This window comes from Talpa occidentalis, unplaced genomic scaffold (assembly GCF_014898055.3).
Source record: "Talpa occidentalis isolate TD23 unplaced genomic scaffold, MPIMG_talOcc4v2.1 talOcc4.16, whole genome shotgun sequence".
Lineage (NCBI taxonomy): Eukaryota > Metazoa > Chordata > Mammalia > Eulipotyphla > Talpidae > Talpa > Talpa occidentalis.
The window spans coordinates 3,819,387-3,844,231 of record NW_023601653.1 but is presented as its reverse complement, the minus strand read 5'-3'; the positions used below and the strand labels follow the sequence as shown (position 1 = coordinate 3,844,231).

Here is a 24,845-nt window from a genome sequence, read left to right as displayed (position 1 = left end):
TGGTGAGTCAATTAAATTATGATTTCAGGAATGTGCTATTTCAGAAATGTATTCCATGGAATTTCTTTACTGCTCCTGCCACTGATTCTTCAAATACGCAAAATACAGAGGGTCTCATCCTTTGAAATTGTTTTCAAACACAAGCAATTTAAATAGAAAGACGGGAGAAACGTAGAGAATTCTTGGCACAATGCCTGAACTTAAGCTTATTTAATGGAAGGCTTGAATGTGTAAGAAGACCTATTTTCTTTATCCTTGGAGGGGATGGAAGGAGACAAGAATTGTGGGTAGTATTTAAGAGCTGAAGAGGAAAACAATCTCTCATCATGCCAGCAACTCCACAATGAAAAACCACCGGGATGCTATCAGCAACTCACACTGGGTCAAGAGGCTAGGCTCCCCACTGTGTACATCCCTTTACTCAAACCTCACATGCCCCAACATACAAAGATGACTACTACAAGATAAACTGCAATAGCTATTTCCCAAATAAAAAAATAAAGGGAATTCTTCCTTCCAGTATCTTTTGATGTGATAAAATTATACCTAAGTGGAAATCTAAGACAATTAAATGTGAAATCTCTCACCAAATAAGAAACTATAGCTGTTATGGGGTATTGACCTTCATAGTCACTATATGTATTACACATTAAACTCAGCATTAAATATGCTTGCACAATTACACTGAGTGATGACAACAGTGATGATGCTAGTGGAAATGGACTATCTTTAGCCCAAGAACAGTAAGAGGGGAAAATATGAAAACAAATAGAAAGCAGATAAAGAGAAGGGCATTTTCCAACCAGGAAAGGTAATAAAAACAGAAATAGAAAAAGAAAAGTAGTTCCTTATTTTCCCCATGTGGAAATGATATGAAACATTTATTTCATAGATCTGACAACAGCTAAGTAATCCAACTTGACTGCAGCATTATAAAAAATAATCCCTTTAGCACAGTGTAAGATGTCAATGTATCTGCACGTGGGTAAGTATCACTTGACATGTGGTGAGAGTCCTGCTGCCCAGCCAAGAACTTCCAGTCCCCACCTAGTCCCACTAAAATACTGATGGTCCCAATAGTTTTGTCAAAATATTTTTTAAAATAAAGCATTTAAAAAGACAAATCAAAATGCCTCAGTAACCATATATCTAACTAAATAATCTATTTAAATTTTATATTAACCTCCACTTAATATATCCCTCAAACTACACAATGAATCTTTCATACTGAATTATTGTCCTTGCCCAAGTAATTAAAAAAAAAAACCCAAAATGATTAGTAAAGAAAAATGTAGGGATTAACACACCCTTTTAATTTGTTTTAAATATTTTTAAGGTTTAAAAAGTATTTAAAGTTTGTAATTCCTAGTAGGAAAACATTATCTGAATGAATACCTAATGGCAAACCATTGTAAAATGTTTCAGCTGCATTTGGGGTGCAGGGGTAGGGATTATCTTCAAAGCACCCCAGCTTTCTTCAGGAGGTCAGAGGTACACTGGTTTGTATTATTGCGACATCCATTAGGTGATCTAAGTTGCTTTTCCTTCAGCAAGGGTTTCATCTGTCAGGGCATTACGCTTGACCTCCAAATTTGGCTGACAATTTACTGATGAGATTCATAACCTTCGGGTTACTCTGGTATTTTGACATATTTGCTGGATTCTGGGCCACATCCTGGAAGGCCACCATAACTTCTGGATCCTGCAAAAAAAAAGGTGCTTGTTTAAAAAAAAAAAAAAAAAAAATTCTTTTACTTATTTATTGTTTTTAAAAATTATTTTAAAACTAGGTTTTCTATTAGGTCATCAAATTTATTATCCTAAAGCCTACCTCTTTCATGCAGACCTAACTTCTATCTCTTTATTTTGTCTTTGCCAAGTTAACTGGGGCGTGGACAAGCCCCTCAATTATAAATATTAATGTGTACTTCAAAGTCAAAGTCAGTTATGTACTTGAACTAGATAATGGGAAAAAGTATATAGAATTTTAATATCAATATAAAGAAAAAGACAACGGGATAGAACCACTAATTACATACTGTTTTCCCATAAACTAATTTTTAAAAATCGAAACTACTATCCTGAAAGAAAAAAGAAAATGAAAATCACAACTGAATAATTAGCTATTTGGTAATTCAGACCAATAAAATGTGACTAACAAAGTAACCTTTGCCTCTAAACAAAATTCTGAAAGATGCCTTAGTGACATCAAGTCCAGCTTTGTTCTCCCACATCTTACCTGCATTGCTGCAAGAACCTCTGGATCACTAAGAATTTCATTGAGTCCAGGCATTCCTGCCATTCCAGGCATGCCCCCTCCCATTCCAGGCATTCCTCCAGGAAAGTTACTAGGCATTCCCCCAGGAAAACCACCTGCAAAAATAAATGCAAGAACTGTACAGACCCAATCATATTCCCAAGTTGTCTGATAATATACTATTTCCTCTGATTAATATAACAAACACTCAAACCCGTGTGCACAAAGAACAAGGGTCCCACTGAATACAAAACAGTCTGAACATTCTAAATGGAAGTAAAGACTCAACTTATAATTTTTAATTCTCTCTTGAAAAAATAATGGCTGTAAAACAGAAGTTGCAACCTTCTTAATTCATTTTTCCTAGTAAAAAACTTTCAAGCAAAGTAATCTAACCCTTAAAGCAGAAAGATAAAAAATCTCCTGGAATCACAAAATTTAAAAGTCCAATAAATCATATCTTACTTTCTTTTCTTTAATATTGTCTGTTTCGATTTAATAGTTCATGAGGTTTTTTTTAAACGATATACCTCTAGAATATCCTCGAAAACGACATAAAGGGCTTGTTACGATTTTTGAAAGTCAAACTGAAAATCTGTATTTTTAACAAACATTCTGGGTGTTTCTTCACACTGAGAACACCACCCTAGAAAAAAGGTTTTCAGTCTCCTAGTACATTTTTAGATTACAAACCCCAATTACTTTCTACTCAGTTTTCACTACCATAAACCTCAGTGTCCTTTGGAGATAGTCTTAAAATACAATTATGGTAATATAGGGACATCCTGAAGGTAAATACAGGTCAGATTAACATTTTCTGCAGATCAAGGTTCATTAAATAAACACATTCAACATCCTTTGGTTATAACATTAATGAGGGAAAAAAAAATTGACTCCAGGCAGAGGCCCCTGTCTGTGTGACCTGAACATTCTCCTCTTGTATACGTGGGTCTTCTCTGGCTTCTCCCGTTCTCCCCCCACATCCCAAACATATACAAATTAGTGTGACTGGTGTATCTATAAATTGGCCTGGTCTGAACAAGTGTGAATGTGTGCATGATCCCACCAAGGAAGGGTGTGCTATCCAGGGCTGGTTCCTGCTTTGGTCCTGAGCTGCTATGACAGGTTCCCACCACCTTGACCCTGACTGGAGTAAGTAGGGTGGACAACGAATGAATGAACGCAAATGACTGCTTCGTATTAGAAATGTTTAGGCTCTTCATAGGTTTTTTTTTTTTTTGTGATCAGAAATATACCATAAAATTTAACCCTCACTTATATCAATTAGCCTAGGGCAGAAATGGTGTTGTAATAATGTGAAGACTCACTGTGCAACAAAGCATTTTCACTTGCCTCAACACAAACATGCCCATAAATAACTAACAATCATATAAGAAGATCTAAGGGAGGCAGAAGACAACTTCTAAATTTTCTTGCTGCTCTTAAGTGACTTGAAAAACTCTTTTTCCCCATAGAAGAGTAACTGGCCTGGGGCAGTAATAGCTAGCCAGTCTGCTTATCAAGGCTAGATAATAAAATCCACATAACAAAAAAAATTATCTCTAGTACTTGCCTACATTTGTAGTCATCTGCCCAAACAAAGGCACATGACATAGATTATATTTTAAACAGAAGTAAGATAATGCACTAAAAATGTTCTTACTTTTATTTCCTATAGCAACTCATCTCCAATGTATGTTTTTTGATTTGTTTTTCAAGCCACCCCGCACATGTCCTATCAGAACTGAGCTACCTTTTCTAGTCTCTGGCCATGAAACAATTCTAACCAGTGCCATGTAAGTTTAAGTGATATGCAGCTGTCTCTATAAATTTTCCTTAAGTGAAAACTAGTTACTATTAAATAGGTGAAAGGAGCTGATTTCCTATCAGAATTACCAAGTTAAAAAAAAATTTCTTCTTGACTTTTATACAAATTTCACAATGTCTTATTAATATTCAAAAATTGTTCTGAGTGGGGCCTCCCTGGTGGCACAGAGGATAAAAATCTCAGCGCCAGCAAACTATCAAGCTATTGCCAGCCAATGCAGCATGAATTCAACCCCTGGCGAGGGAGCTGACCCACGTGGTGCGGCAGACCTCTCAGGTCTCGCCTGCTGCTCCCCTCAGCAGTGTATTTCAGTAGATCCACCTGTTCTGTTCCCCACTGTCTCTGCTGAATCCTATCACCCTCAGCCCCACACCTCTGGTCTACACCCCAGTTCTTATATACATAAATAAAAATAAATCTTTTTAAAAAATTATTCTGAGTGTCTTTTAAATTGCTCTTCTACCTATATTGCAGAAGTCTCTAGTGTGATTCAAGGTTTTGCATCACTAGTAATTTCTGATCATTTAACATTTACAAGAAAGCGTGTATATTATTTTACATTGGACCCAAAACAATTTTTGTTGTTAATAATTCCATAGTGTTTTACCAAGTTTAATCATGAATACCAATATATAGTAGGACCAAATTCTATTATAGCAATTTAGAAAAACTTACTATACTTAAAAATTTTTTGAAAGATTTATTTATCTATGCATACAAGAGCTGGGGTACAGGCCAGAGGTGAGGGTTGGGGGGTTGAGAGAATTCACCAGAGACAGAGTGGCGAGCAGAACAGGTAGCTCCACCGAAATACACTGCTGAGGGGAGCAGGGGGCAAGTCAGGAGAGGTCTGCTGCGCCATGTGGGTAGCTCCCTGGCTGGGGATCACACTCGGGCTGCAGTAGCTGCAGACAGCTTCATAGTGCTGACACTTAACAGCTTGAGCCACCATTGAGGCCCAATACTTACAAATTTTATAATACTCGCAATTCTTTATAGTTTTTTTTTCTTTAGACTTTTAAAATGAAGTACAACGACCAGGCCTCAACATTAGCTATTGTTAAAAATTACGTTGCTCAAATTGCGAGGAAAATATACTCTATTTCCAGTGACATTAAAATTTTTTTTTCAAAGATTTATTTATACAAGCACTGGGTACAGTCAGAAGTGCGGGAGGTTGAGAGAATTCATCAGAGCCAGAGCAGGGAACAAAACAGACAGACTGATGAAATACACTGCTGAGGGGAGCAGTAGGCAGCAGGAGAGGTCTGCGCGCCACAGTGACATTAAAATTTTAAGGAAAATACAGCTTACTAGAGGCTAATATTCTAAAGTGTACCATAAGCCAAAGCTACTAAATATAAAATACATTATCTCAAAGTGAAAATCAAAATCAACAAAAAACTATGAACCAGAGACACTTTATGGGGGGTGGGGGGCGGGAGGGGAGGGATTGGGGTCAGAAAGGGGGGGTTGCAATTGTATGGGGAATATAAAAATAAAATTATTAAAAAAAAAAAAAAGAAAAAGAAAAAAAAATACATTATCTCAGCCCCCAATTCAGAACATCCTCCAATTTAGAACATCCTCCAATTATTTACACCACTAACAGTTTTAACTTTTCTTTAAAAATACCTGGAAAAGAGCCATACTGAGCTCCTGACTGTCGTCTGGCTTCTTCCTCCTTTAATACAAAAAGGAAATAAATTATGTAATGGGGTAGGGGGAGTCTGCTGTCCACCCCAATCCTCCCCATACAAAATCATGACGAAATTATAAAATAAGCTAGTTAAAAGACTTATAAAACAGTCAAATTTCAAATGTTAATACTGGACTAAAGGACACATACCACCAAAATACTGCAAATGGATTCTGAATGATTATTACATTTGGCAATGATTTCAAGTAGTGTTTTACTTCTACTTAGAAGAAGTTGGAAGAAACACACCTGGAAAGAAACTACACTTCTGTTATGTCTGACTCTGCTTATGAAAATTGTACATTCTTAACTCTTTAAAACACTAATATGAAAGCACATGGTTAGAGTACTAAGACTGCCAAGACTTTTCTTCCTAGGTTCATCTTTTTCATACCTCACTACATAAGTCCAACAAACACAACTGGAGATTTAATGATTTTGCTATTTTCTTAAATGCATACAAATTTCCCTTAAACCACTTATAAAATCAAAAGGAGATATATAAGTGTAAAAATTATGTGAAGATTATAAACTAGAATCCTCAAAGTCAAGAGGATGCTTAAAAATACTAAATGACAAGAAATTAGGATGTAATTATAATATAGTTTTATGTCCTTTCATTCAACAATATTGGAAATAAGTAGGTAAAAACTAATAGCATCAATGCAAAAAGTTTATGTAGAAAAAAATCAGGAGAAATCATAACAGTGGCAACAATATTATAGATGAATTATGGATAACTTTTTGTCTTCTCAATTTTTTGACTCTGTAGCTAAGAATAAAATAAAATTAGAGTCAATCTTGCTATATAAGGCTATGAATCCACTACTGGGACCAGAAAAAATCATAAAATTTAACAAATCAGGGAAAGTACTTCAAAAAAACAATACTGCCAAGTTTTAATACCCTGACCTGGAAAAATTCCCAATTTAAAATACACAAAAAGACTGTAAATTGGCAAAATGAAAATTCACCTAAGATTATAAAGACTTAAAATCCCCACAAATTAAGAGATAATGAAGGGAAGGAAAACTCCCTTCATTATCCTGTAGAACCACAGCCAGCATGAAACAAGCCAGGAATTAGAATGATAATGTTAAAAATTGTAATCTAATAATTTCTTTCAAAGGTTTAGCTACAGAAATTTTACCCTCTGGGCTCTCTCATGTTCTTCTCGAGCCTTCTTAACCCTTTCTATTCTTTCTTTGATCTCTCGTTCTTCACGCTTTCGCTCATACTTTCTCCGATGTTCTGCAATTTTCTGGGCCTTGGAGAAAAAGAGCCACAGAAAAGTAAGTCTTCTCTAACAGTTGGTCAACACAAAGCAACAGTTTTCCTAAAGAGATACTTTTCCTTTTTGAGAGATATTTTAAGTTTTTTTTTTTAAGATTTATTCTTATTTATTTATTTATTTATACAAACACTGAGTACAGTCAGAAGCGCGGGAGGGTGAGAGAATTCACCAGAGCCAGAGTGGGGAGCAGAGCAGGCAGAAGGACCGAAGTACACTGCTGAGGGGAGCAGCGGGCGGCAGGAGAGGTCTGCGCGCCATGTGGGACCCTCCTCTGGTGGCCAGGGAGCAGCCGGGGATTGAACCGGCGCTGCAGAGGCTGCGGGCAGCTTCGCAACCCAGCGCTCAACCGCTGCGCCACCAGGGAGGTCCTATAATTGAATAGTTTTAATGACAGATTTACTGTATAGAAAAAGACCTGACATAACTCAGGATTTAACAAGACCACTGTAATTTAGGAAAGAGATTGGGATTTGATGGTAGAGAAGTGTTATATATTTCAAACAACAAGCACAAGGATGACAAACATTTCAAATTGCATGATAATTACTGCCTGCCACCTGCCATGGGACAACACATAAAGGTATCTGTCAGACTAACTACACTTAGTTTTCTCATCCATAAAGTGAGGGGGTAGAGGAGGAAAAGTATGTAGTTCTTATATGATGTAATTCTTATAAAGATTAAGAGAGAAAATATATGTACCCAGCACTACAACAGTCTGTGCCAAATATCTGGAACTTTGTATTTATTCAGAGAATATAGTAAATGTAAGAGATTTATATTCAACTATTACATTAGCTTATTTACCATTATTTTTAAGAACTTCATGTTTTAGAATATCTCACACAGAAACCTCTGACAATAAATAAATTCAGTAAAATTTCCACTAACAAAACCTTTGGGAATAAACTCCTGGTAGCGTTAACTCCCCACAAATTATTTTAACAATTTTAGTTAGAAATTTTCTTCAAACAACATTATAGCTTTTGGATTCGTATTATCGTTTTATTTTATTATTTTTTGAAAGATTTATGTTTATTTACCTATGCATACAATAACTGGGGTGTGGGCCACAAGTGCAGGAGGGTGAGAGGATTCACCAGAGACAGAGTGGTAGTAAAACAGGCAGATCTACTGAAACACACTGCTGAGGAGAGCAGTGGGTGAGACAGGAGAGGTCTGCTATGCCACTTGGGTCAGCTCCCTGGCCAGGGATCAAACTCATGTGGCGATGGTTGGCGACAGCCTGATGGTGCTGAGACTTTATCCCACCAGGGAAGTCCCCATATTATCATTTTAAAAATGTTCAAACTTGTTAACTTCCAGGGTTCTCATGCTTTTTACAGTGGCTGCATATATCTACGATACATAGCAGACCACATTCAGTCTACTCAAACTACATAAAATCTCAGATTTTAGAGATTTTTATTTCTTTTCTTGCTAGGAACTTGAGTCTCCTGTTCCATTTCTAACTTTATCATTATACTTCTACTGTAGGTTTGAAAACAAAGTAACAGAACTTGCTATAATACCACATGAAAAATGAATTCATAGAAACCTAATGAGATTTCCTGAGTTGCCCACAAACTTCAGAGATTATAGATTATATTCAAAATATCTGTTTCTTTGCTTCTGTTTTACAGGTAGATGGCTGCGAGGAGCTAATAAGTACTAGAGCAACAGCATATCACAGGAATGGCTTTCTCCTCCCCTACGGTAACATACCCTGGGTTGAACTTCTTTCAGCATTGCACTAGCATCGTCATCATAATCCAGCTTACATGCAAGGGCAAGATCATGGGCCGCTTCTTCCCAATGACCCAGGAGTCTGAAACAGATTTAAACCCATTTTAGGAGCCTTTTACATATCCACTCAGGTGGCATGCTGTCTTTCTCCCTTATACTAAAAAAGTAATTTTATGTTACAGTTAAATATTAACTTACACATTTTCATGAACTATTTCAATCACTATGTTTTTGTGTTTAAATTTGCTCTACAGTAACAATGACGCTGCTATAAAAAAAATCTTTGACAAGTAAAATTTGCTTTAATTCAGAACTTGATGAAATTTTACAAAGTCATGTAGTCATTAACTCATCACAAACATGCTTACTTAGCATGATATATAGTCAGCAAGCTACTTTCTATATAAGACAGAAAAGAAAATAATACGTGTACACATTTTATTAAACAAGGAAAAGGATAAATCAGAAACCAAACACTGGAGGGGACAGAAAGGGAGAACAGGGAAAGAGATTTCTCTGCTAACTCAGTATTAATTCTAAACATGCAAATGGTTTATATACTCAAAGAAAATTTTAAGAGACTAAAATAAGAAGCTAATTCTTTATTACAATAGTAACATAAACCATACAGAAAAAAATCCCAGTAATCTTTAAGATAGTATTTTAATAGTGTATCCTAAGCATGATACATTCTAAAAATAGCAAGAATTGAAAAGAAAACCTGTATAATTTGAAAGTGTATTATTTCAAGCATATGATTCTATAACAATTTCATATATGTCATAGAGTAACAAATATGTTACTAGCAAATACATTACTAGGGATAAAGATTTTTGACCCTAGGAAAATTTTTGACCCCAGTGATAGAAAATATCACTGAAAACTCAAAATTTCATAACTTTTCCCCTTAAAATCACTATTTTAAAAAATGTTTTTTCTAACTCGGTTCACTGAAATAACAGTAGTAATATCTAAGAAGTAATGAACACACCTAGCAGTCAAACCTTAGTTTTGAGAAATACATTCACCACTAGAATTAATCATGCTTTCTTGGAGAAGTGGTTTGGAGCAATCGAAATACAAGGTAAGGGCCTCCCCGGTGGCGCAGCGGTTGAGCGCTGGGTTACGAAGCTGCACTCAGCCTCTGCAGCGCCGGTTCGATCCCCGGCTGCTCCCCGGCCACCAGAGGAGGGTCCCGCATGGCGCGAAGACCACTCCTGCCGCCCGCTGCTCCCCTCAGCAGTGTACTTCAGTCCTTCTGCCTGCTCTGCTCCCCGCTCTGGCTCTGGTGAATTCTCTCACCCTCCCGATCTTCTGATTGTACCCAGTGCATGTATAAACAAAACAAACAAACAAACAAACAAACAAATAAAGCATGCCTCTAAAAAAATAAAAAAAAAAAAAAAGAAAGAAAGAAATACAAGGTAAGACCCTGCCACCTTGTATAGAAGGCAAGCAATACCCAATGACCAACAGGGCCTCCAGAGGGCAGCAGCAGCGCGTGGGCTCTCCCATACCCACCAAGCACTAAAACATTTTATTCTAACATGTCACCTATCTTCAATATGTTGTTTTCAAAACAACTGAACTATTTTTTTTTTAAAGATTTATTTATTTATGCATACAAGAGCTGGGGTACAGGCCAGAGATGCGGGGGGTGAGAGGATTCACCCGAGAGAGTGGGGAACAGAAAAGGCAGACTGACTGAAATACACTGCTGAGGGGAGCAGCAGGCGAGACAGGAGAGGTCTGCTTCACCATGTGGGTTTCTCTCTGGCCGGCCAGGGATCAAACTTGTGCTACAAAGGCTGCGAACTGCTTCATAGTGCAATGCTTTTTTAGAGTCTCCTAATACAGCTGTCCCAAGCATTACCCATCTTCATCTGCACCCACACTTCAAGTATAACATCTCTCAATCCACATACATGTAAATGACATCAGACACTTCATCTCTAAGCCACAAATATTTATATGATGTGAAATTTGCTTCCAGGAATGCTAACTAATCTGCGTTAAATTCAGTTTTTTACTGTCCCCCTTTTCTGATTTTTCAGGTGACCAAGCAGTGACGGCAGAAGAAAGGGGTTAGTGTATTCCTCCTTCTATATTACACTGATTGTTTAATGTTAAGTTTACAAAAAAAAATCTGAAAATAAAATTTGTAAGGACAGAGATAAAAGACTACACTCACTTCTTAGAGGCAACTTTGAGAAAAATCCTTACCTTATATTTGACTATATGTGGTCAAAAATTATTAATGGTGATTTTCTCTGCATGGAAGTGAAAATAATTTTTCTTTTCTTTTTTTTTAAGATTTAATTTATTTATTTATACAAGCACTGAGTACAGTCAGAAGTGCGGGAGGGTGAGAGAATTCACCGGAGCCAGAGCGGGGAGCAGAGCAGGCAGAAGGACCGAAGTACACTGCTGAGGGGAGCAGCGGGCGGCAGGAGAGGTCTGCGTGCCATGTGGGACCCTCCTCCGGTGGTCAGGGAACACCGGGGATCGAACCGGCGCCGCACAGGCCACGGGCAGCTTCGCAACCCAGCGCTCAACCGCTGTGCCATCGGGGAGGCCCAATTTTTATTTTCTTATCAGTCTGTTCCTTATGGTATTTTCTCGAGTAATCATACTGAGTACATATTATTTTCAAATAAACCATAAAGCAACTTTGGTTTCTTAAGGAAACATTAAATCATCAGATTTAACTTAAGAGTTCTGAAAATAAATTCCCTTAACTACCTGTGTGCTTTTCCTCGCCATTTGTAAGGTTGAGCTGAATCAGGATTTATTTCAATAGCTCTGTCACAGTCCCTGATGGCAGCATTTGGCTTCTGTAATTTGACGAAGACACTAAAAAGTGGGATAATAAAAAGCATTCATTTCAAATACTAACACTTTTAGGACTGCCACAGAAACACCCATATTTAAGCCAATGAGCAGAAATTATTCATCAGGGGATGCTTTTTGTTTAGTGTTCTCACCTGGCTCTCTTAGCATACAGAATGGCCAAGCGAGGATTCAGCTTGATGGCGTCTGTGAACAAGTCAATGGCTTTCTGTAACTCACCTGAAGTGAAACGAGAATTACTGAGAAATATTCTGAGGATAAAAAATATTAAAACTGTTGATTCTTATTCAATTAGTCTTTTACATTCTTGTTTTAGTCTAGTTAAAAAAAAAAAAACAACCCTAATTTCTAAAATAATATACAAGATAATAAATAAGTTGAGGGAATGGCTCCATAAGATTATGGGACAAGTCAAAACCCCTCTAAGACCTGATGCTATTAATCTGCAAAATGGGATTAGTACAAGGTCTTAGTGAAATAACTGGCATTAAGACAAAACAAACAAAACTGTCATGCATCTAGAGGGCAGAAAATAAATGTCAGATAAAGAGAAATCTTGGGTGGTAGGGAAACTAAAAAAAGATGAGCATGGAAAAGGAATGGTCAGGAGGAGAAGGGTAGGAATTAAATGCTGAGCAGTGCAGAAAAGCTTTACAAAGGTCTGGCTGTAAACCTTCAGAGAGAAGAGAATAAGGATGAGAGGGCAAATACAGGATCTGACTCCAGCAGGCACAATGCTGCGAAGAGCTGAAATGTATGCAAAAGCTAATCACAGGTAACAAGCAAAGTGTATAATTATAAGGGGGCTAACCTAGGGACAGTGAACAGAAAGCCAAAAGGAAACAGACACTTCAGTCAGCAAACTATTAAGCAACTGTGCAAGTATAAACGTATGGTAAGAATGTAAGAAGGCGGTGGAATTACAAAAACAGTAGTGAATGTATTTGCGAACCTGGAACAGTAATACTCAACTCATTCAAAAATAAAAAGAAGTCATTTTCTTTGTCCACTGATGAAGTCCACAGCACTGTGCGACAATGAGCAATGGCTCGTCACACTCCCTCACAAGTATGACACAGGGATCTGCATGAAATGTTACCAGCCTATGCACATCACTTGTGAAAAGTTAAGGGCCACTGTTTTAATACATTTTTTCCGAAAGCCTTTCACTTTTTAAATCCTCTTCTCAGTGGGGAAACACCAGGATTTTTAATCAGGAAAACAGCTACGGAGTTACATCTACCCTTGCCTTGATTTCAGCCTCTATCAACAAGGAGGGAATAGGTGAATAGGATGACTTTGTTCTCCAGTATGATATACTTGATAAATTTTAAGTTCCCTCCCACTTTCCCACTATTCAGCAGTTACTGCAGTAGAGAAGAGTATTCAGACAACTGCAGAAAGCCAGCAAAGGGGGGAAAATCACTCACCATCATTTAGGGCATCAATGGCAGCCACTTTCTTCTCATTTGCCTGATCCATCATCTCCTCTGTTATCTATGGGGAAACAGAAGGTCAAGTTAGCAGAGAATGCAAAGACAAGAAGAATGCAAGCAACGTGGACTTTCTTAGCAATGGGGTAGACACAATCATTTTCATTCATTCTTCTTCAGCCTCTAAGGAGCAGGTATATGGTAACTGATTAGTAAGAAATTTACAGGATGAGTCTTGGTCTTCCATACCAAAGAGTAAATTTCATCTCCACTCTCTGCCCTAGGCATGGCCTCTGCTTCCCTCCATTCCAATGTAAGCAGACTGTTCTGCCCTTGGCTTCCCAATTCCTTTCAGTAATCCACAAACACTAAAATCCAGTCTCCTAAAAAAGAAACAACTAAAGCTTTTAGGTTTCTCTGGGGAGAAATGTTTCTCTGTTCCAACAAGCATCTTATTGAGCAGGGAAAAAAAAAAAAGAAAACACTACACAAGATGCTGGCAGTACAATGATTATTAATAAATAAAAACTCAGGGCTTCCCCTGGTGGCACAGCAGTTGAGCGCTGGGCTATGAAGCTGTCCGCAGCCTCTACAGCGCCGGTTCGATCCCCGGATGCCGGCGAGGGTCCCACATGGTGCGAAGACCTCTCCTGCTGCGCCCGCTGCTCCCCTCAGCAGTGTATTTCGTCAGTCTGCCTGTTCTGTACCCCGCTCTGGCTCTGGTGAATTCTCTCACCCTCCCGCACTTCTGACTGCACCCAGTGCTTGCATAAATAAATAAATCTTTCTTAAAATAAATAAATAAATAAAAACTCATAGCAAACATTCTACCTAAAATGTAAAGAAGCAGTTCCTTTAACAAAAGGGAAAAAGAAAACCCTCTCGGGCCTCCCCTGGCGGCGCAGTGGTTGAGCGCTGGGCTGCGAAGCTCCCTGCAGCCTCTGCAGCACCAGTTTGATCCCCGGCCACTGGCAAGGGTCCCACATGGCGCGCAGACCTCTCCTGCCACCTGCTGCTCCCCTCAGCAGTGTACTTCGGTCCTTCTGCCTGCTCTGCTCCCCGCTCTGGCTCTGGTGAATTCTCTCACCCTCCCGCACTTCTGACTGTACCCAATGCTTGTATAAATTAATACATAAATCTTTAAAACAAAAAAAAAACCCCTCTCAACACTACTGTGTAAAATACTACTGATATTACTGAAGTGATCTGAAGTTATTGGATCTACTAAGACAATAGTCTCAGATAAGAAAGCAACATAAAGAAGCTCAGAATTACTCCACATCTGCAAAAATCAATTATAAAATGTAATACAACAATATGCCATCCTAAGATGGCACACGACTTTCATGGGAGGAAAGCAAAATTCTACTAACAGACAAAAAATATATAGCATGCTCGTGGGAAAATTATTTTGAAAATTTCCAACTGCCCCCAAATTACTCAATAAATTCAAAGCAATTACAATATAAATTCTTACATGCTTTGGGTAAAGTTTTAAAAACTTATAAAACCAGGGTAATTAAGGGGAAAAAGAGATGACTGCTTTACGGTAATACGGTTCAAGTTTTAAAACCACCTTTCAAAAGCCAACGTGGAACTCAAGAATGGAGAAATCCTCCAAGAACATGATTCAGGGAAGCCCTGAAATCCAGCAGCGCTGCCCAGTGCTTTTTGTTCACACTCTGTGGCAGCTGTCAAACCTGGTGACTTTGCAATTCTGTTTTTGAAAATAGTGCCGGACACATGAAGTCACATCTAGAGCTAGGTGAAAAGAATGCAGGCTGTCTAATCAGACAAGCTCCAAAATAAATGTGAAACCCCAAATGTCTGTATCTGTAGGCATAATGGTAAACCAAAAACAAACATCCCAAAGAAAGGGACAGTCCAATTGACAAAAAACAAACAAAAGAAAAAAAAACACTGAAATGTCCAAACACTAGCCAGCCTTTCTACTGAAACCCACATTATTTACCCTGTTAATCAACAAAAAGAAATCAGGCTGAGAATTTAAAAGTGGGCCTTGAATTGGCAGCACCAACTCAGAGCCTTGATGGAGGAAGCAAACATCCCTCTCTAGAGGAATACATTGACCCATGCCTCAAAAACTTTCTACAGATATAGTTTCAAAGATGTCGTGGTCAAAATATCAACATCCATAAACAAAGTACCTACCTCAAATGAGAAAAAAATAACAGAACAGGAAGACCAAAAACGACAGCAAAGAATTCAATGTGTTTAAGAGAACAATGGCAAGTTCAGAAGATGAGTAAAGAGCAAGAGACTTAAATAACAAAATGGACATTAAAAAGAATCAATGCATAGGTATCAAAATGAAAAACATAAAGCATTCAAATTCACACATCAATGGAACAGCTGATCATATAAAGTATATATAATTCAGCAGAGTTAAAATGGATAGTGCCTTAAAAAGCCTTTAGAAAAAAGGCAGAAGGGTGTCCCTGGTGGCGCAAGGTTGACCACAGCCACTGCAGCACCCGTTCCATCCCTGGCCAGGGAGCTACCCACATGGTGCAGCAGACCTGTCTCCCTGCTGCTCCCCTCAGCAGTGTAATTCAGTCAATCAGGCTGTTCTCCTCCCCACTGTGTCTCTGGTGAATCCTCTCACTCCCAGCACCTGCACCTCTGGGCCTGTACCCCAGTTCTTGTATGCATAAATAAATAAACCTAAAAAAAAAAAAAAAGGCAGAAAACAAGCCATTGAACTTACCTCTGCATTTTCATCTCCCATTTCTTGAGGGGCATCAGTGTCTGGTTCAATCACACCTTCATTGTCAATTTCTGCCAAAGTTAAGAAAAATGATGGAAAGACCTATGCTTTCCAATATAGTAGCCAAAAGCCACCAGAGGCTATTAAAAATTAATGAACTATGAATGGTTAGTTTAGTTAGCAAACTGAATACTTTATTTTAATTTAAATATTTCATTTCATGCTAATTCTATGTAAACTTACATTGTAAAAAATTACCCACAAAATAAAACTTTATTCTCTTAGTAAATTTACATTTCAATCTAACTGTCACATCATGTATATTTATCATCACACTGTTTAAGTGTGGGAATGTTGGAGAGTACATGGTTCTAGTCAACAAAATAATTCAGTTCAAATATATTGTTTTACATATAAACAAAAAATATTTTATGCAGACAGCACAAGTAATAGTGATGCTTTTCAATTAAAAAGAATAGCATGGGTAAATTTTAATTTTAAAATAAAGATATAGAATCAAGTCCCAAAGTGCTATAAAATGGTAATGAAGAGAGTGACTGGAGAGAGGGGCATTGCACAAATTTCATGATGGAGAACTAATTTGCTAACATCCACAAAATCAAAATAACTTATCTATAAAATGTTTTTATGAACAATAGAGAGTATTAGAATATTTTTAGCAAATAATGAAACTGATAAGAAATTTTTTCTTACCAGTCAAAGTCAATGAAATTAATCTAAAATTAGCTACCTAAAATCAGAATTCATATCCATCAAGAAAATTCAAATTTTTAACAGGTACTGAATCTGTAACTTTGTCTAATTATAAAAGTTTGAGTCATGCCTCCAAAAGAAAATGCTTTTAAATGGAGAGTTGGCTTTAAAAAATTATTTTTGTTATGGAAATTGTCAGAAAATTGTAAGACAAACATTTTCAAAAAGTTAAAGATGTTCAATGAAGCCCTTTTAGCATCAAGTCCTTTCTAAAATTAAGATAACTACTGATTCAAAATTTGCTAAATTGCAAGTACCTTTTAGCTTTTAAATAAGGTTCTTTTAATTAAGAAATTACACACTTAATTGGAGTGTATACAGTTCTAATCTCAAAGAACTTCAAATATATGTACAAATTGTCAATTTTCACCCTAAAAAATTCAAAATCAAATGCATGGCATAGGTATAAACTCTAAAATGAGCCAGTTTTATCAACATGGATGCAAGTCCCAAAAGAAACTAATTTTTGGGTACTTGATTCAGTTATGGAAAACATACTTTTAAGTATGTGTAGAGCAAACTGACTACTTGTCCCACTGCTTTCAACTACAAATTTCATCAAGTCTAAATGTAGACCAACTACTCCCAACAAAAATTTAACACCTGCAGTGAAATGTGCTGTAAGTGTAAAATACACTGTGAATTTTGAAGACTTACCATGAAAAAAAAGAGAAAACAATAATTTCCAGAGATTACATGTTGAAATATTGTTCCAGATATATTAGCTTAAATAGAATATTTGAATTAATTTCACCTGTTTGTTTTTAACTTTTTAATGTGGCTACTAGGAAATGTTAAGCTTTTTTATGCAACACACATCATATTTTTATTGCATAGCACTGATTTAGTCAATTTAGTAAAAGTCAACACCAAACCATATCGAGAGGTCATTAAATAAAAATTAACTACCATCTCCTCACCTAGATCACTTTCCTCACTTGATGGCTCCTCTGTCTTTATGTTTTCCTCCGCCTTGTTACTATCTGTTTTTTCTTCCTAGCAAAAGGAAGGCAAACAAAGCTCTCATTATTAAATAACACACCCAATATATATACTAATTTATACAAATTTATGTATAAACTGTTCATTACATTATATTTCAGCTAATATTCCCTTTCTTATTTTTGTTAAACTAGGTTTAGCTCTTTGTATTTATTTCTCTTTTTTAGCTAAGTATAGGTCCAGTCCGTCATCCAAACCTTTAAGATGAGTTTTAGAATTTAAAAGTTTTTAGATTTTAGAAAGCTGACACAATATATATACCATGTTATGTGACATCATCAATAAGCATTGCAGTCCACAACTCTCCATAATCAAATAATTACTCTTTCTGCAAAATGCAGTTTGAGCATTCATAATAAATAAAGACTAAAAAGCCTAGGGTCTGGTCAGATTATGTTTTATTGCCAAACAAATTTACTAAAACTTTTTACATTTTCAAGGGTTTTTAAGTGTTAGAATTGCAGATAGGAATGATGGAAATACACAAATGATGAAAATTTAGAGAGTTTATAAATGTACATAATGAAAAGCAAATTTCCTTTCCATTCTGTAAGTAGCCTAGCGTGGTTTCTTTTATAACCCAGGCTGGCTAATCTTTGTATATAAGACAATGCTGCACTGCACCATTTACCAATGCTGTTTAGCCTGGAGACAACACTGCCATCAGCTCATTTAGATCTATTAGTTCAACTGTATTACTAGATCAGAAATTATGCAACCAGTTATTTAATTTGCTGTTTCCTAAAAATTGGAATCAAATCCCCACCTTTTACAAACCATGAGTGTGAGTCTCTACAGGTGCAAGGTCTAGATGTTTTAGCATGCTGGTGTAAGAACAGTTATTCTATGTTAAAACGTTCTAGTTACCAAGAAAAATTTAGTAGAGTTATGGTTAAATGTAATTTTGTCTTCAAGTGGCAAAGGAGCCTATCCAGAGTCCTGAAACAAACTCACTCTGACAAAAGACTCATCTGAAAAATGACTTTCAGGTTTTTAATCTCTTATTTTACTTGTTCAAAGACATAGCATCTAATTTTATATCCAAATGGATAAACCTCATTTAGGGGTTTATAATAGATAAGATAGCAAATTTTCTTATTGATTTATGACTAATAGAAAACCAAAGGAAACATCTCTTAGACAAGACACGAAGACAGAAAATGTGACAGATATAAGTTCCAAAAGGAACATTTAAGAGTACCCGCTACCCCACGATCTCTAAAGTTCAGCTATTGCTAACCTCTCCCCAGTCTTACATGCCCTTTTGGCAAATACGCTAAAGCCACACCATGAATCACATTTAGAAATAAACCTCGGGTGACAGGGCAGAAAAACTCTGAGAATTACTGATTTGGGCTATTTATTTACTTTGCAAACATTAATGGGTTACCTGCAAGGCATAAAACAGTGTGCGAGGTGATGAGCACAAATGCACACAACCACAGTGCTTACCACACACAGATCATGAATGTGACACACAAACAGCATTTATTCTATAACAGCAAACACTCAACCCCAAATCCTCGGTTTTAAATCAGATCCCAGATATTTGCTGTCTGAACAAATTTTATGAAGATCTATTCCCAAGTGATCTTGGGGAAATTAAAGTAATCTGACAGCAGCAGTTAAAAACAACACCCCTAAGAAAGCTTGTAAAACTTTATCACTAAACATGAAAGAAATTCACAACTTACCTTGATATTTTCTTCTGATTTAGTTTTATGAGTAGCAGGTGGTATTTTACCCCCCATGCTTGAAGATGAGGAAAAAAAAGATATTTGTTTAGGAAACTAAAATTCACTAAGTCAAGTCACATTTATTTATGCTGGGGAAAAGGTACACATATAGAAGATAACCTTTTCAAACTTTTAAGAATAAACTCAATTTGAATATTTCAGTATGATTAAAAAAGTTTCCAGCTTAAAATTTTATTTATTTTGGAGCATACTAATTAATGAAAATTTAACCCTTTCCTTGCCTCAATAAGCCTAATAAACATAGTTGTATAGTTTCTCTGTGCCTATTCCCAGAGGCAAAGAGTAAGAGGCAGGGAAAGTGCAATAAGAAAATCATTTGTACAAGTAGTTTAGAATTCTGTAGGTATAATCAAATCCAAAATCAGAAGCTTGACATTTAGTAAGAATAGCTCAATTAAATCAAACAGGTAGTTTAAGAAATTATAATACAATTCAAAACTTTCCTGACTGGGACCTACTGAGATCTTGCTTGCACTCACATGACCCTTACTTCGTAGATGCTCCCCTTAGACCCTCAAAACATGATCCCAGAGTACTTCCTCATAGCTTTGAAAGCCCTTCTTTTCCAAATATCCCATCATAAACCATAAATTGTATACAAGTAACTTCAAAACAAGAAGGGGTAGGGTAAGACTACAAAGAATTAAGCTATATGCTCCATGAGGGGCAGACTGTGAAAAATATGGGCTATACGTAACATTCCAGTAACTAAAAGGTACTGATACAATGGACTGAAGACACACACAATACAATAGTGAAAGCTGGAGGTCACTAAAGTTGGACTTAAATTTTCCTATTAAAAAAAGACCTTTGGGGGCCTCCCCGATGGCGCAGCGGTTGAGTGCTGGGTTGCGAAGCAGCCCGCAGCCTCTGCGGCGCCGGTTCGATCCCCGGCTGCTCCCCGGCCACCGGAGGAGGGTCCCACATGGCGCGCAGACCTCTCCTGCCGCCCGCTGCTCCCCTCAGCAGTGTCCTTCGGTCCTTCTGCCTGCTCTGCTCCCCGCTCTGGCTCTGGTGAATTCTCTCACCCTTCCGCGCTTCTGACTGTACCCAGTGCTTGTATAGATAAATAGATAAATCTTCAAAGAAAAATTAAAAAAAAATAAAAAAATAGCTATTAAAAAAAAGGCCTTTGGGCCTCCCTGATGGCATAGAGGTAAAGTCTCAGCGCTAGCAAGCTATCACCAGCCACTATAAACATGAGTTTGATACCAAGTGAGGGAGCTGACCCACATGGCGCAGCACACCTCTGCAGTCTCCCCACTACTCCCCTCAGCAGTTTATTTCAGTGGATCTACCTGTTCTGCTCCCCACTCTGTCTCTGGTGAATCCTCTCACCGTCCTCCCACCCCCGCCCATCTCTGGACTACACCTCAGTTCTTGAATGCATAAATAAAATAATAATAATAAATAAAAAGGCCTTTTAACTGTTACTTAAAGCAAAGATATATTAACTTGGAAAACAGAAAGGGACCTGTCCAAAACATCTTTAAATGTTGATTCTTTGTAGCTAGAATTAGCACATGCATATTTACATTCATTTCAGATGGGTGGGATTTCTGGAAGTAGAGTTGTATGTTGAATTTATTTATTTACTTATTTATTTTTGAGTATTAGATTTAAATGGATATTGGTTTTCAAAGTTCTTACTAATTTATACTTCCAGTTGTTGTGCACTCTGGGTCAATACTTAGCTTTTAATTTTTTTTTTTTTTAGCTTTTAAATTTTTAATGATTTTGATAGGTGTGCAGTGTTATTTCACAATAATTAAGTCCCTTTTCATATACTTATTAGCCATTTGAACAGTTAGTGTCTTTCTCTCTCTCTCTTAGTAAAATTCAGCTCTATTCCAGCCTTCTCTCAATCTATCAAATTTGTTTGCAGGTGTTCTTCCTATATTCTGCCTATGAACTCTGTTAATTTTACATGTTGCAAAAATTTTCACCCACTCTGTGGCTGGTTTTTCACTTTCAATGTTATTTTTGATTAGGACAATGAAGCAAAAGTAAAATAACAATTGTGATACGAACAAAATTTGGAATTTTTTATAAGCATCATCCAAACCAAGAAAAATGTGATAGTTACAAAAATCTTTACTCAATAACTTTAATAAGGAAAAATGGCTTCCACAGGCCAATACCTAGTTACATGATTTAAAACATCTTAATTTGCAATTTAGCATAACAAAATAGTGATAAGGAATAAGCAGACATGACAAAATTCTTTAAAATTCTCTTCTACAGAAAAAGTACTTATCAAAAGCACACAGAAATCAAACACCAATTTGCAGTTAAATATCCATGAAGACACAGGGTTTCTTAAGTTCTATTTTTCCTAAGTTTCAAAATGCTGCACCAGGGATGTATTCAGGATGACAGCAAGCACAGTCCCAACATTCTAACTTAGGTTAACTTTAGAAAGCAAGAGTCCTGCCAAGAATGTATTAAACTAGGGCCTCCCCTGGTGGCGCAGCAGTTGAGCGCTGGGCTGTGAAGCTGCCTGCAGCCTCTGCAGCGCGGGTTCGATCCCCGGCCACCAGCGAGGGTCCCACATGGCACACAGACCTCTCTTGCCGTGCCCACTGCTCAGCAGTGTATTTCGTCAGTCTGCCTGTTCTGCTCCCAGCTCTGGCTCTGGTGGATTCTCTCACACTCCCGCACTTCTGACTGTACCCAGTGCTTGTATTAAAAAAAATGTATTAAACTAAATCTAATCTTAAGGAAAGACCAGACAAACCCAAGTTGAGGTTAATTCTACAAAACTGGCCAGTAATACTCAAAACTGTCAAGTTATAAAAGCCAGTGAAAGACTAAAGAATTGGGAAAGGAGATTACGAGATATGACAATGAAATGGAACATGTAACTCTGAGGATTAGATAGTATTAAAACATCAGAGTTGCCTGTGTTTGATGGTCATGCTAAAGAGACTGTATGTGTCCACAGGAAATTCACTTAATGGTGTTGGAGCACACTACTAGAAATAATTTCAGGAAAAAAGATCTTCATACTACACTTGCAGATTTTCTGCAAGCTGGAAATTGCTTGGAGTGTGGGGGGAAACAGAAACAAAAACAGTTTAAAATGGAGGGGGGGGGACGGGGACACACGCCTCTGTGGTGGCACAGGGGTTAAGCGTTGCACTATGAAGCAATCCGAAGCCTCTGCAGCACAAGTTCGATACCCAGCCGGCCAGGGAGAAACCCACATGGTGAGGCCGACCTCTCCTGACTAGCCCACTGCTACCCTCAGCAGTATGTTTCAGTCAGTCTGCCTGTTCTGTTCCCCACTCTGTCTCCGGTGAGTCCTCTTACCCCCCCACATCTGTGGCCTGTACCCCAGCTCTTGTATGCATAAATAAATCTTAAAAAAATAAAATGGGGGGGAATGTAATAAGTTTTATTCACAAGATATATTTAGGGTCACTCACATTCCAAATGCCATTTAGCTACTGTAAGATTAACACCAATGTATTGATATAGTCATCTCACTTAATGCTGTCAATATTTAAAGTAAGTTAGCTCCCTGCCAAAAACTGCAAAGTTGACTTTGCCAGTTTAGGCTTTTATGTTATTACACAGGAATACTGCAGCATCTTTCTCAAATGGGCTGCCTTAAGAGTTCACAATTCTCCTAATTTGCTAACATTCAACCTGCTTGGTGCTACAGTCACTGATTTATGTACTGGTGCTATAGTCTAAATTCACTGAGGGTAGAAATCCATTCTGTTCACTTCATTTAAAGTATTTACCCAGCAATTCTACTCCTAGGTATCTAACCAAAGAGCACAAAAACACTAATTCAAAAGGAAACCTGCACTCGTATGCTTAAAGCAGCACTAGTAACACAACAGCTAAGATATGGAAACAACCTAAACGCCCCAGAACAGATGAGTGGATCAAGAAGATGTAGTACATATACACTACGGAATACTACTCGGCAATCCATTCCTAACTAATCCTGACCTTTACCTAACAGCAGGCTGTGTGCTTTTCTATTTAAAAACAGGATTTACAAAATGGTATTCTAGTTACTACTGTTAATAGTTATGAAATTGCTACAGAAATCACGTGTTCTGTAACTGTACATGTAATTCTAGTAAAAAACTAGAAAACTGGTGGGAGAGACTGTGAAACTTTCAGAGAAAAAAAACTATTACGCCACCACACACAACCTTGACAGATTTTAACTTACCTTTCTCCCTAAGAACAAGCTTGTTGGAAAAAACATTCTTTCAAATATCTGGTAATTCTAAGTTCATTTTCTCCTATAAACATATTATTACAGGGCCTCGCTGGTGGCGCAGGCGATTGAGCACCACACTGGGAAGCTTCTGCAGCGTGGGATCTGTACCCCGGTTCTTGTATAAGTAAATAAATATTTTAAAAAATATATTACTACGGAGATCGATGTTAAGTCACGATGCTTTGCACTGTGACCACTGTCATCAAGAAGAGCAATTAACATGTCACACCAGTCTCTTAAATTCCCCACCAATAGTAGTGATTTTTAAAAATTGTCTTGGGGAAGACTTCCCTTTCTTCTTTCAATTTCTCTCCAATATGTAGAACTAATCTCTACTATGGGTAAATATCAAAACAAATGTTTGTATTCACCTGTAACCCTGAACAGGCTGTACTCACTGGTAGTTTCCTAGCAGCTGGCACAATGCCTGTTCAATTAATTCCGTGCACGCAGTACTCCAGAGTTACAGACGCGATCGCGGAACCTACGCAAATCGCTGAAAAATCTTTTCTCTTAAAAGTGTTTGGAGTGACGGGCACCGCCACTACGGAGCCATATGAGATTCCCAAATCCACTCCGCGCGGTTAGATTCGATACGTTTAAGTGAATCAAATGAGGTTATTTTTATTACGACTTATCAAATGTTACTTAACATGATTACAACACTATTTAAAGGCACCGAGCGTGAAAGAACAGCTCCACGGTCACTGCCACCTAAGCAAGGCACCAGATTTGAAGAAAAACAACTCCGCAATTCTTGCAGCTCCCACCCTCGTCCTCACGCGCACGCTGGGGCCCCAGCGGCCGCAAGGGTCGGCAGGGACATTTCGCCCCGACACACCCCTGGCGACCTCGGGCTGCAGGGAACCCCGCTCCGCCTCCTCCTTCCCCGACCCCCCGCGGCCCTCCCAGGCGGCCCCAGCGCCAGGCAGGGAGGGAGCCCCGAGAAGCGGCCCGACTCCCCGGCCCGCGCCAGCTCGGCGGGGTCCCACGCGGCCCGGCCCCGGCCCACCCCCAACGGTCCGCAGGCCCGGCCGGTCTCACCTCTCCACCCACTCCCTCAGGAAGCGCATTTCCTCGGTGTGCAAGACGCCGGGGTCCTGCTTACACATTTTTACAAAGGCCCGGAGCTCGCTGACTTTGCGGGGGTCCATGGCCGGGGCGGCGGCGGCCCGATTCCAGGCCCGGGGCGAGCGCGGCGTGACGAGTGCGGGGGGCGGCTGCCGCGAGGCCG

General features: G+C 38.2%; 1 protein-coding gene and 1 long non-coding RNA gene across 2 annotated transcripts in view; one reads left to right on the top strand and one right to left on the bottom strand.

Annotated features, from left to right (window-relative positions):
- Positions 1-10,940, top strand: part of LOC119247231 (uncharacterized) — a 15,425-nt gene extending 4,485 nt beyond the window's left edge. Inside the window, exons 3-4 of the long non-coding RNA XR_005125681.2 lie at positions 8,722-8,794; positions 10,879-10,940. This is a non-coding gene — a long non-coding RNA (uncharacterized LOC119247231). The remainder of the gene's footprint in view (positions 1-8,721; positions 8,795-10,878) is intronic.
- ST13 (ST13 Hsp70 interacting protein) lies at positions 1,172-24,845 on the bottom strand. The gene is made up of 12 exons (XM_037513496.1): positions 24,656-24,845; positions 19,306-19,363; positions 17,530-17,605; positions 15,836-15,906; positions 13,105-13,171; positions 11,809-11,893; positions 11,567-11,677; positions 8,804-8,906; positions 6,935-7,051; positions 5,721-5,769; positions 2,240-2,373; positions 1,172-1,702 (listed from the first exon to the last, which is right to left on the bottom strand). Exons 1-12 carry the CDS (start codon positions 24,763-24,765, stop codon positions 1,574-1,576), a joined length of 1,110 nt encoding a protein of 369 aa, XP_037369393.1. The 5' UTR covers positions 24,766-24,845; the 3' UTR covers positions 1,172-1,573.

What these genes read in the sequence shown, in the direction of transcription:
- ST13 (XM_037513496.1), bottom strand. Translation starts at nt 24,765, where the DNA reads ATGGACCCCCGCAAAGTCAGCGAGCTCCGGGCCTTTGTAAAAATGTGT. An exon ending in CATTGATGCCCTAAATGATG is followed by an intron (nt 11,894 to 13,104) that starts GTGAGTGATTTT and finishes GTTTCACTTCAG; the next exon opens with GTGAGTTACAGAAAGCCATT. An exon ending in AACATGAGAGAGCCCAGAGG is followed by an intron (nt 5,770 to 6,934) that starts GTAAAATTTCTG and finishes TTTGTATTAAAG; the next exon opens with GAGGAAGAAGCCAGACGACA.